Source organism: Pseudophryne corroboree, chromosome 6 (assembly GCF_028390025.1).
Source record: "Pseudophryne corroboree isolate aPseCor3 chromosome 6, aPseCor3.hap2, whole genome shotgun sequence".
NCBI lineage: Eukaryota > Metazoa > Chordata > Amphibia > Anura > Myobatrachidae > Pseudophryne > Pseudophryne corroboree.
Genome location: NC_086449.1, coordinates 119,428,514 through 119,442,139, shown reverse-complemented (window position 1 = coordinate 119,442,139; position 13,626 = coordinate 119,428,514). Strand labels below are relative to the sequence as shown.

Genomic DNA, 13,626 nt, shown 5'->3' with positions numbered 1-13,626 from the left:
TCTGCAGAGTGTAATCCCTCCATTAGCAGACCTCTCCGATATCTGCTGCTGTCCATCCATTCCTGACATCAACCACAGCCCCCATAGGTTTCTTTGGTGAATGCAATGTTGGTCAGATTTACCAAGCTTCGGAAAGCGAACACCATGAAGATGGCATTAGTCCATTATAGCCTATAGGCTACACTTTGCAAAAATCACTGCGCACAGAGAGCTCCACAGCAGCAGAGCATGGTGCCGTTCCGGAGTCCAAACCGTTCCGGCTTCCATCCAATCCTCTACCGAAATTCAAGGAGAACTCTCCCAAATTGCAGGTCTCCAGGACATGGCATGAGAGTATTCAAGTTTTATCAGTGCTCAAAATGGTCCTACCCCTTTCCCTCCCCCCCATACATATATATATATATATATATACACACACACACACACACACACACACACCCCCCCCCCCCCAACCACTGTTTTCAGCACCCCCCTGCAAACTAAATTAGTGCCCCACTTCCCATAATTTATAAAGGGACATTGATCTCACAAAGAAGCAGCGTGGTCACATAATAGTACCCCCAATTCAAATTACACCACACAGTAGCACAATCTTATTTACATTTCACCACATGTAGTACCCCTGATTCATATTACACCACATAGTAATGCCGATTATTCAGGTTATGTCACTTAGTAGTGCCCTCTATTCACATTGGACTACACAATGGTACTCTGTATACAGGGTTGTACTGGCCCACAGGGGTACAGGGAAATCCCCAGGTGCCCCCCTCTCCCCCATATTCCTCTTCTAGGGATCATGTTTCAGACTGTACACTTGAATTATGTATTATATATATGTTACATTATACTGCACGGGACTATGGTATATTTTCTATAGTGCATTGCTGTTTTTAATCTGGTACATTACCTTGCATATTTATATTTAGCAAGGGACCTAGACACTCTCTAATGGTTAGCCAAGCCTCTGGTGTCTGGCCACACCCCCTCTGTAACTGGCGACACCCCTTAACATGGGCCCCTACCCAGCATTCTCCCAGTGGGCCCTTCATGCCCTAGTCCGACACTGCCTTTATACATGTTATGTCACACAGTAGTGCTCCTTTTATACAGTGTCCACAGTAGTGCCCCTTATACACAATTCCCACAGTAGTAGTGCCCCTTTCACGTAATGCCCATAGTTCTAGTGCTTCTTACACATATTGCCCACATTGTAGTTCCCCTTACACATAATGCTCACAGAAGTGCCGCTTATACACATATTGCCCACAGTAGTGCCCCTTATACACATCTCTGCCTGTCACACCAGCACCTCACCGCCTGTGTCCCTCCAGCAGCTTCCCCACCTCTCTTCTTCCTCCAGCCCCCTCTCATCTTGTCTTCAGGATGCACAGAGCCTGCTCCTCTTCATGGCTCCTCTTCACTTCAGCTGCGGTGACAGCATGACATAACATATGCCGTGCTGGAAAATGAAGCCACTGAATGCTGTCCAACAGACACAGCATGTGTGAGTACCAGAAGGGGTGGACTGTAAATGGAGGTGGACAATGGAGCCACCAGGACTTGAGGAAACAGGAGGTGGCTGCAGCTCATCAGGTACACTAGCACCGCCTGCATCAACTAGTGACGTAGGTGATGGGACAGGTTTTTCTGTTGAGAATTCCTGTGCAGGGCAATGGAGGTGGTGGAACTAGTTACCCCTACCATTACAGGTGGTGGAACTCAGTTCCACCTCGTTCTCCCCCACTTTAACCCCTGAGTATGATTAATGCCATACACTGCCTACTAAGATAAATTATTTTAATGTCTGTGTTGCTGTGTTTCTTGTTGCTGAATGGAGTAGAGGTGGGTACACACTAGGCGATGTGCTTAGCGATACGATCACTAAGTGTGTACCCACCTTTAGACTTGAAGATAATAGCTGCAGTTGCTGTTCTCTTAATGTCAGGGCATGTTGGCACTTGTAGTACTACAGTGCTGGAGTCACAGGCTAACTAAATAATTGTGAAACGAGACGTAGATGTCTATCGAAAAAAAGAAACCACCTGAAAAATAAACAGTATTTTTCTGCCCACCTGATAAGTCCCAGAAATTTCCTCCATTTTATACATCTGCATATAAGTGTGTGTGTGTAGGACACGACTGTTGTGATGGACCCATAGAGAACTTTGAAACTGTCAGCATGTTGAACAGGCCTCCTCTCTTTCTCTTCCATGCAACTGGCATCAATCGTACTGCGTCTGGCGGTGTGCCCCTGTACGGGTGACTGCTTCTCATCCACTTCCTGCGGATAGGCTGCTGGTTTGTCAGTCATGCTGTTAGGTCAGTCATGCTGTTAGGTCAGTCATGCTGTTAGGTCAGTCATGCTGGTTTGTCAGTCATGCTGTTAGGTCAGTCATGCTGGTTTGTCAGTCATGCTGTTAGGTCAGTCATGCTGTTAGGTCAGTCATGCTGTTAGGTCAGTCATGCCATAGGTTATGTCAGCCACTGAATAAGCCCCCGCCATAGCTTGAAACATGTACTCATTTTGTTGTGCAACACTAGTAGCGAGACACACACACATAAACATACACACACACTTGTATAAATATATACTTGTATTTAATGAATAATGATGTCATCATTTAGAACTGTCCCCTCATACCATGACTCACAATGAAGGCAGAATTCAGTGAAGGTACAACACCAGAATATGATGAATATGTTATTTTTCTGCATCTCTACCCAAAGAAGCTGCAGAACTTCCCTGGCGTATATGTCTTCTTGCTTTGTACTGTATGTAGCTTTGCAGCCATCAATTTATAGACATACTGTATGGTACCAACAGCATTGGCAACTGTATGAGAACCTATGCTGTATGGGAATTGCTATTGGGATAGTGATTCTTCCCTTGTACATTGAATTTTCCTTAGTTAATGTCTGTACATTTTTCAATATTATTTCATAACTGCAGCTCTGGCTTTCAGGTAAAACAATGTGATATCATTTTACAATCATGTAAAGGTCAGTGCCTGTTGTCAGTGTGTTAAATGGCAGAATTTACACCTCTGTTTATCAGTCTTGGTGTCATTAAGATAAATAGCCTCTCCCTATTGCATTCTCCATCCACACCCTCACATGCCCCAAATAGGTGTGTCTCACCCCCATTACCTCGCCTCTTCCATCTACAGACCAAGCCAGGTGTAATGGATCTGGCGCAGTTTTTAATAGGCTTGCAGGAAATGTAGTTACTTTGCAAACCCCCTTCACAAACATCATTATGTATGGGTGTCCACTCTTAAAGGCTTCAGAGATTTGAAGGTGCAGAGTTATTAGATGTGGGAGCTATTCTTTTCATAACAAGGGCAGCAGATAACATGGGGTGCCCAGCTCAACAAAAGTCACCGATTTGGAGTACTTTATTGCTCTCCTACTGCCGGGGAATCAGCCATAGGTTATGTCAGCCACTGAATACAGTTAGAGGTAGATGGTATATTTACAGTAGGCAGTCATGACTGTTGGATATAAATCTAATAATGTATCAGGATTCACTGACAGAAATGCAGCTAGCCTGGGTTACAGAAATATAGGGGGGTTCAGAAGTACGGATTTGGGGTAATATAATTAAAACAGCATACTTAATCTTCCAAAGCTGCAGAGATTTTCAGTCTGCTGAGTCTGAGGGTAGTACCTAATTCAGTGACTGGCACAGGGGCATCATAAGGTATAGGCTCGCTATGACCTGTTCCACTATCTGATGCACACTTCTGGCTGATTCCATCACTGGGATGTGTACAGTGTTGCATATTGCATACAGAAGTCCATGTTTCTGCCTTATATGAAGCACAATATTTCCTTATAAGAGGTAACAGAACACGGTGTACTCCGTAGCATGCGTGCCCATTATTTGGCAGTACGTTTTGTAGCTGATGTTTGGTACTGATTTGTGTCTTTTTATAGTCTAAAGTTCTTTTCAGTCCCATCAAAGCTTCTGGATTTGTTCTGTCCGTCTGTCTTACAGGTTGTGAGGGGTTAGGCTCAGCACAGAGAACGCTGCCCTGTGTTTCCTCAGTAACAGCCGGATCTTCTCATCATCAGAATCTGGATCCAACGGTTTGCTATATTCATCATCCTCATTCTCAGAGGGTGTTAGGTCCCCAGGGGCCCGAGAACCAAGGAAAGGTGGGCCGGAGGGTTCTACAGTGGTCTTTTTACGCCACTTTGTGCGTCTGTTCTGAAACCAGACCTGTGGAAATAGCAATATACATCATATATGTTTGTTTGTTTGTTAGTATATTCATAATATAGTATATAGATTTATCTTGCTGATATCTATCTAATTATCTCATATCTATCTATCTATCTATCTATCTATCTATCTATCTATCTATCTATCTATCTATCTATCTATCTATCTCTATCTTATGTACATATCTCCATCATACACACACACACACACACACACACACACACACACACACACACACACACACACACACACACACACACACACACACACAAACACACATCTATCTATCTGGCTTTTATCTATATACAATCATATATATATATATATATATATATACTGTATACAGTATAATATCTATCTGTCTACTGTACCTATCTGTCTGTCTGCCTCATATATGTCTGTCTATCCATCTCAGTGGTTCGCAACCCATAGCCTATTTGCATCATTTGTGCCCCCAACACTTGCACAGCAAAACTGTTGTAATAAATATAATTGCAATTAGATCAAATGTTTATGCAGCAATCTATATAAAAGCAATAAGTGTACTATAAACAAGGTTTAAAAATCTAAAACAATATAATGAATTATAAATACAGTATACGTTTCTCGCATACTTAAGAGAATTGTAAACTTGACAATAAAACTATGTTATGTACTAACATTTACAGGGATAGACATTTTCATATGTATTACTGTAATTATTATTATTACAACTTTATTATTTTGAATCAACTAGAAGCTTGGTAAAACATGTATTAACTTTACGTAGTATAGGCAAATGTCATAGTCACAAGTTCTGACATTAAGGATATTGTGTCAAATCATCTGAATTTATTTTTTTATGCAGTTATCCCAATGACCTTATACTTGTATTTTTCAGCCTGTTATCAGGGTCCAACCATAATGCATGTGGATAGAGATCCCTAGGACACTGCGTTCCCTGTATGTGTAATGTACCTGAGGTTGCGATCCACTGTTCTATTTATTGCATATCTACTTAAAGTCTCTCAAATCTAGCTGTCTGTCCTAAAGTCTATCTCCTGTGTATCTCATATCAACAGAGGAAATTGTACTATTAAAATGTACATTATATCTGAGAGATGCCTTGATTAAAGTTATTTCTATTATCTAACCAACACAATGCCTTCTTTCTAATATTTTTCAGAATGATGTGGCCACTAGGTGGCTCTGTTGTGTTGTAGGAATAGTTGTATGGTAATTTTGCCTGGCAGTAAAAACAATACATCAGTTCCCATTTATTTTAATTAATGGGGACATGCCAGGGGAGAGAAATTTGGAATATTTTCCATGGGAAAGTATACAGTGACAATAAATCTGAATAAAACACAGAACTCACCTTCACCTGAGACTCACTCATGCCCAGACTGAAAGCCAATCTCGCCCTTTCTGGGCCTGCCAGGTACTTTGTCTGTTCAAAGGTCTTCTCCAGGGCAAATATCTGATGACCTGTGAAAGTGGGTCTGGTGTGCTTCTTCCTGGTGGAAACTTCTGCGCTCCCAGCGGGGCCTGGAGAACGATAAGGAACGTAGAAAAATAGTATATAATGGTTTCAAAAGGTAAATCAACCTATTATTCCTACACAGCACACTGCAGAATGCCAGTATTACTTTTCCATTGAGATAAGGAACAGTATGTTGTAAGAATAACTTTTATTGCACTGAACACTTTAGAAATATGACCGGTTTATGCTTGCTCCCTAATTTCTAGCATGGAGATAGTGTCCAAACTTCATGTACCAAACTGGTTGCATATCTGTAAAGCTTATTGTACAAGAACAACTTGCTTTTACCCAAAAAATGGTCCTAGCTTCATAACATTATTAGGAAGGTAATTTGCAACCTATCTCTCTATAATTGCAAATAACATTTAATCCAGTCCTATTTGATTGCTGCAGCATTTGGTGTGCTCTGTACAGCTTTATGAACTTCACCCATTAGTTGTCAGAATTTCAATTGAAGTATTAAGACAGCGTTACTATCAATTAGACTGGCAATAGTTTACATACTATAAACTTTGTCAGATATCATTGTTATTACACTGTGCAAGCAATTTGTGCTGGCTGTACTGTATCTGCACTGAAAGACGTCTGTCAGACACTCTATCTTTCCCTCATAGATAACTAATAGGGACTATTTTCTGATAAATTGAAATGCACCCAATATTTGCTGTATGCGAGCTCATATTAGTACCCGTAACACCTCAACCCACTATCAGGATTGTTACCTGCTCCCTTACACTGCCCACAACAGAAATCAGTCTAATTCTGTCTTTTTTCCCCTTTGATTTTATATTTGTGCCTGTTTTACTCCCTTCCCACCTTATCCCTTAGGTTTTCCATATATTACTTACCATTACCAAGTGTCCTGTTGCCTGCTCTCCAATCCTGCCCGATATCCATCCAGTCACCTTGGTTCTGATTGCTGTATGGGCTTCCACTTTTGGCAACAATGCCACCTTGCTCTGCAAAACAGCCCACGGTAGCTGAAGCTCTTCCATATCCTGGCATAGTAGGGTATGCTGGCAACATGCCACCATGTGGAGAGGGTAGTGGTCTCCCAAGAATGTCTGAGATGCCGTGCGGTGTCCCTGATGGGATATGGCATCCTAATACAGAGCTGCTCAGCTTGTGAAAGGTGGCGTGGGCAGGGAACTGGCAACCAGGGGCTTTAATGTTGGAATAAGGAGGCAGCATAAAGGCCCCAGGGTGGTGAGTCTCCATATCCTAGATTTCCTTAGATCACCTGCTCTCCCAATATGGCACCAGCAAAGGAGCTGCTGGAATTTTCACAAAGGGTCAAACCCATGGAAAGGTGCTGAAACTCACCCCTCAATCTGTGATGTTCTGGTGGCTGAACGTCTGGTGGGTTATATAACAGAATATGATGCCAGGGAGACTGCTGCAGCACTCAGAAGAACAACTAGTTTCCAGGTTTACTTTTCTGATGACCCTGCACTCTCACTTTCCCCGTATACCTGCTCTCCCCCCTTCCTAATCTCACTTCTATATATTTTTCTTTCTGTGTAGCTTTTCTATTCACTTTTTCTGCAGTCCTAGTTTATCTCTTCTCCACCACACTCTTCCTTTCTTTATTCTCTCCAGTTTGCTGTCTCACCTTGTTCTCTCTCCCTGCCCGCTGTATGTACGTTCCTAACTATTTCTCACTCAGTCAATGTCTCTCTCAAACTCTCATTTCTCATCTCCCACACTCCTTCGGTGTCTCTCTAGTCCACTCTCTCTTTTTCTTACCCCCTCTATCTTGTTCTCTCCCTCTATTGCCTTTCACTCCATCTCATTTGTTCTGCAATCATCTTTTTCTTTGTTCACTTTCCTTTCGTCGATTTCTCTACCTATATTCCCCGGAGCTTGCTTTCCTTCACCGCTGGTTTTCTCGGATTTTATTCTATAACTTGCCTCTTAATGCAATTTCCCTTCTGAATCCCCTTTTCTATTCTTTCATTGCTTCAGAACCTCCACTTCTTTTCCCTTCCTTATAACCAGCATTACTCACACCTTTCTCTCAATAGCCTTCTCTGTAATCTCAATAACTTTCTGCCGTCTTATAACCCTGCTCTCCAATTGATAAGGATACCATGCAGGTGAGCCTACACTTCACATTGGCTCACCTCCCCCCTTATCCCTATCACTCAGTTATTGGCGGAGGGAATGGGTGATGGCCAATTATTGGCCGTTCCCCACAGCCTTCACACCCTGACGGATATTCCTAGATAAATTGAACTTTAAGATAGGGAATTAATGAGTTTGATTTTTCCACAGAGATGTTTGTCCACAAACTGACGCTGCCTATCCCCTCTCTACACAATGGGATTTATGGCAAGCTGAAAGATTGCAATACTCAGTCCCTTAACACCAATTTTGTCTTTTTTTTTATTCTTTTCTTTTATCACTTTTTTTTATTTGAACTATTTAAAGTTAAATGTATTAGGAAATCTCTATAGGGACCTGTTTTCACTGATAATATGACTCCTATGGATTTTTATTCTAAAATTATCTTAACAACTACTAATCATATCTCAGCCAATTAAGATATGACAATTGGTGATAAGATGTAGTGTGCTGCATAAAAGAGAAGAAGAAAAAAGTCTGGGAATGACGTGAGGTGGAGGTTTTGGGCCTACTAATGTAGCTATTTATATACTGCTTGGTTCTTATAGTGCTGGGATAAATAAGACTAGTATTTAGCTTGTGAGGGACGAATGTCCACAAGGTCAATATAGAAATATATTTTTTCTTACAAGAAGTTATTGATTATAAATAGAGCAATACGAGGGGGGTGCAATAAGTTTCTGGATGTGTGGTGCATAGGCAGAGTAGACACAATCTGTCTGGTTGTGAACTGTAATATTTGACTAAAGTTCTTATGAAATGTCAAGGCACAGAACCGCATATAAGCAGCACTGCACACAAAGACGTCAGCATGTTCACTTCCTTTTGCAAACACATTATGGAGCTCAATCAAGGCCACCGGAGAGCCATGATCTTCTACGACTATAAGAGTGCTCTGTGACAGCAAGCCACCATAACTGGAGACTAGTACACCAACCAATGCCTGCCGTAAGTGCTGGAAACCATATCCAGGCGCTGTCCAAAAACTTGCACTCGTGGTGCCCTTCTCCATCACGACAATGCATCTTCCCACAAGTCCAGGAAAGTGGTGGATTTTCAGGCCCATGAATGCATCCAGGAGCTTGGTCATCCGCCATACCGTCCAGACCTGGCCCACTGCGACATCTTTGGGTTTACACAAATAAAGATGCGTGGGGTTCATTCTGAGTTACCGGAAGCTGCAGTGGAGACCTTTACCCAGCACTTAGAAGGGTGATTCTCCAGAAAGTGAACATAAAGTCCCGTGCATCCAGCGGTGCAAGTATGCGGGTAAGGAGTACCCTTAAGAATTTGGCAGCAGGTACGCAGTACCGCCTGCCACACGCTTTACTATTACCACAATTATGTGCCACAAAGCAACAAGACCATGGTGCTTGGCAGCATGACGGCTCCTCCCACTTTGTCAGGGTTACTGGGAGTGCGACAGTGGCTGTATTTTCCTGTTATAATGGAGGCATTACTATATATTGTTATTAAATTAGGGGCATTACTATATATTTCCATTACACTGGAGGCATTACTATATATTTTTAGCCTTGCCTCCAGATTTCCCTCCAAAAAGGGGCTGTCGCTATTGTAATGTAGCCACTCCCACTAGCAGCATGTGGCCACGCCCATTTTCGGCACACAGTACCACTAAGAAAATATTTCTACTTGCACCACTGCGTGTATCACATTTTTTCCTTTTAAACTGGTCTGTTAAGAAATTGTTTTTATATGAAAACTTAATTACTTAGTAGCAATGCCTTACCCTATAACTTAGACCCACTAAAAATAGGATTTTAATACCTACCGGTAAATCCTTTTCTCTTAGTCCGTAGAGGATGCTGGGGTAACTTCAAGAACCATGGGGGGGGGGGGGGGGGGTATAGACGGGATCCGCAGGAGACATGGGCACTTTAAGACTTTCAAAGGGGTGTGAACTGGCTCCTCCCTCTATGCCTCTCCTCCAGACTCCAGTTATAGGAACTGTGCCCAGGGAGACGGACATTTCGAGGAAAAGGATTTATTGTTAAACTAAGGTGAGATACATACCAGCTCACACCTCAAGCACGCCGTACAACATGGCATTCAACACAACGCAAGTCAACGGCATGAACAACATCAGCAACAGGCTGACTATAAACGTAGCACAACATGTGTGTAACCATAACTAAAAACTGCAGACACAGTACGCACTGGGACGGGCGCCTAGCATCCTCTACGGACTAAGAGAAAAGGATTTACCGGTAGGTATTAAAATCCTATTTTCTCATACGTCCTAGAGGATGCTGGGGTCACTTCAAGAACCATGGGGTTTATACCAAAGCTCTAGAACGGGCGGGAGAGTGCGGATGACTCTGCAGCACCGATTGACCAAACATGAGGTCCTCATCAGCCAGGGTATCAAACTTGTAGAACTTCACAAAGGTGTTTGAGCCCGACCAAGTAGCCCCTTGGCAAAGTTGTAATGCCGAGACCCCCTGGGCAGCCGCCCAGGACGAGCCCACCTTTCTGGTAGAATGGGCCTTCACCGATTTCGGTAACGGCAATCCAGCCGTAGAATGAGCCTGCTGAATCGTATGACAGATCCAGCGCGCAATAGTCTGCTTGGAAGCAGGAGCCCCAATCTTGTTGTGAGCATACAGGACAAACAGAGCCTCCGTTTTCCACAATAGGTTGGTTCAAGTGGAACGACGAAACCACTTTCGGCAGAAACTGCTGACGAGTCCTCAACTCTGCTCTATCTTCATGGAAGATCAAATAAGGGCTCTTGTGAGACAAGGCCGCCAATTCAGACACCAGCCTGGCGGATGCCAAGGCCAACAGCATGACCACTTTCCAAGTGAGGAATTTCAACTCCACATTTTGTAAAGGTTCAAACCAATGAGATTGAAGGAATTGCAACACCACGTTAAGATCCCACGGTGCTACAGGGGGCACAAAGGGAGGTTGTATGTTCAACACGCCTTTCACAAAAGTCTGAACTTCTGGAAGGGAGGCCAATGGTTTTTGGAAGAAAACCGATAAGGCTGAAATTTGTACTTTAATGGAACCCAACTTTAGGCCCGCATCCACACGGGCTTGTAGAAAATGGAGAAAACGTCCTAACTGAAATTCTTCCGTAGGAGCCTTCTTGGATTCACACAAAGACACAAATTTTCTCCAAGTACGGTGGTAATGTTTAGACGTTACTCCTTTCCTGGCCTGAATAAGAGTGGGGATGACTTCCTTGGGAATACCCTTTCGGGCTAGGATCTGGCGTTCAACCTCCAAGCCGTCAAACGAAGTTGCGGTAAGTCTTGGAACACGCACGGCCCCTGCTGTAACAGAACCTCCCTCAGAGGAAGAGGCCAGGGATCTCCTATGAGTAATTCCTGAAGATCCGGATACCAAGCCCTCCTTGGCCAGTCTGGAACAATGAGGATCTCTTGAACCTTTGTTCTTCTTATGATCTTTATCACTTTTGGAATAAGTGGAAGCGGAGGAAACACGTACACCGACTGAATCACCCACTGTGTCACCAGGGCGTCCACTGCTATTGCTTGAGGGTCTCTCGACCTGGAACAATATCTCTGAAGTTTCTTGTTGAGGCGAGACGCCATCATGTCTATTTGAGGAATTCCCCAAAGACTTGTCACTTCTGCAAAGACCTCTTGATGAAGACCCCACTCTCCTGGATGGAGATCGTGTCTGCTGAGGAAGTCTGCTTCCCAGTTGTCCACTCCTGGAATGAAGATCGCTGACAGAGCGCTTGTATGCCGTTCCGCCCAATGGAGAACCTTTGTGGCCTCTGCCATAGCCGCTCTGCTCTTTGTTCCGCCCTGGCAGTTTATGTACGCTACTGCTGTTATGTTGTCCGACTGAATCAAGACGGACTGATTTCGAAGAAGATGTTCCGCTTGCAGAAGGCTATTGTGAATGGCCCTTAACTCCAGAACGTTTATGTGTAGACACATTTCCTGGCTTGACCATCTTCCCTGGAAGCTTTCCCCCCGTGTGACTGCTCCCCAGCCTCGGAGACTCGCATCCGTGGTCACTAAGATCCAGTCCTGGATCCCGAACCTGCATCCCTCTAGGAGGTGAGATCTGTGCAGCCACCACAGGAGTGAGATTCTGGTCTTGGAAGACAGGGTTATCCTTTGGTGCATGTGCAGATGGGACCCGGACCACTTGTCCAACAGGTCCCACTGAAACACTCTCGCATGGAATCTGCCAAACTGAATGGCCTCGTAGGCCGCCACCATCTTCCCCAGCAACCTAGTGCATTGATGAATCGATACTCTTGGCGGTTTCAGGATTTGTTTGACCAGGTTCTGAATTTCCAGAGCCTTTTCCACTGGAAGAAAAACTCTCTGTAATTCTGTGTCCAGAATCATTCCCAAAAACGACAGCCGTCTCGTCGGAACCAACTGTGATTTTGGCAAGTTTAGGAGCCAACCATGTTGCTGCAGAATTGTCAGGGACAGCGTAATGTTCTGCAGTAATTGTTCCCTGGATCTCGCCTTTATCAGGAGATCGTCCAAGTACGGGATAATTGTGACTCCTTGCTTGCGCAGGAGAACCATCATTTCGGCCATTACCTTGGTGAAAACCCTCGGAGCCGTGGATAGACCAAACGGCAACGTCTGAAATTGGTAATGACAATCCTGAACTGCAAACCTCAGGTAAGCCTGATGTGGAGGATAAATGGGAACATGAAAGTAGGCAACCTTTATGTCTACCGACACCATAAAGTCCCCCTGCCCAGGGAGACTCCATCTTGAATTTGAATTTTTTTTTAGGTAGAAATTGAGGGATTTCAGGTTCAGGATTGGTCAGTCTGAGCCGTCTGGCTGCGGGACCACGAACAGGCTCAAATAAAAGCCTTCTCCCTGATGCGACGGGGGAGCCCTGACAATAACTTGATTGAGACACAATTTTTGTATTGCGGCGCATACCACCTCCCTGTCCGGAAGATAAGCTGGTAAGGCCGATTTGAAAAATTGGCGAGGGGGAATGTCTTGAAACTCCAGTTTGTACCCTTGGGACACTATTTCTAAAATCCATGGGTCCAGGGCCGAACGAGCCCAGAACTGACTGAAGAACCTGAGACGTGCCCCCACCGGTGCGGACTCCCGCAGAGGAGCCCCAGCGTCATGCGGTGGATTTGGCAGAAGCCGGGGAGGACTTCTGCTCCTGGGAACCGGCCACGGACGGTGATCGTTTACCTTTTCCCTTTCCTCTAGTAGCAAGGAAGGAAGGCCCTCGGCCTTTCCTGTATTTATTGGGCCGAAAGGACTGCATCTGATAGTGGTGTGCTTTCTTTTGTGGTGCAGGCACATAAGGTAAAAATGATGACTTACCCGCGGTAGCCGTAGATACCAAGTCAGCGAGGCCGTCACCAAACAATACACCACCTTTATACGGTAGAGACTCCATAGCTTTCTTAGAGTCAGCATCAGCATTCCATTGATGAATCCACAATGCTCTCCTAGCTGAGACTGCCATGGCATTGGCCCTTGATCCCAAGAGGCCAATATCCCTCGCAGCTTCCTTTAGGTAGACTGCTGCGTCCCTGATATAGCCTAGTGTCAAAAGAATGCTATCCCTATCCAGGGTATCTAATTCAGATGACAAGTTATCTGCCCATCTTTCGATAGCACTACTCATCCACGCAGATGCAATGGCTGGTCTGAGTAGCGTACCTGTGGTGATATAAATGTATTTTAATGTATTTTACTGCCTACGATCCGCAGGATCCTTTAGGGCTGCCGTGTCAGGGGACGGAAGC

The 13,626-nt window shown here is 44.2% G+C and overlaps 1 protein-coding gene across 1 annotated transcript; it reads right to left on the bottom strand.

Annotated features, from left to right (window-relative positions):
• Positions 1–2,599: 2,599 nt before the first annotated feature.
• NKX6-3 (NK6 homeobox 3) lies at positions 2,600–6,968 on the bottom strand. Its single transcript, XM_063930334.1, has 3 exons — positions 6,605–6,968; positions 5,586–5,755; positions 2,600–4,225 (listed from the first exon to the last, which is right to left on the bottom strand). The coding sequence occupies exons 1-3, from the start codon at positions 6,966–6,968 to the stop codon at positions 3,995–3,997; spliced, it is 765 nt and encodes a 254-aa protein (XP_063786404.1). The 3' UTR covers positions 2,600–3,994.
• Between the last annotated feature and the right edge of the window lie 6,658 nt (positions 6,969–13,626).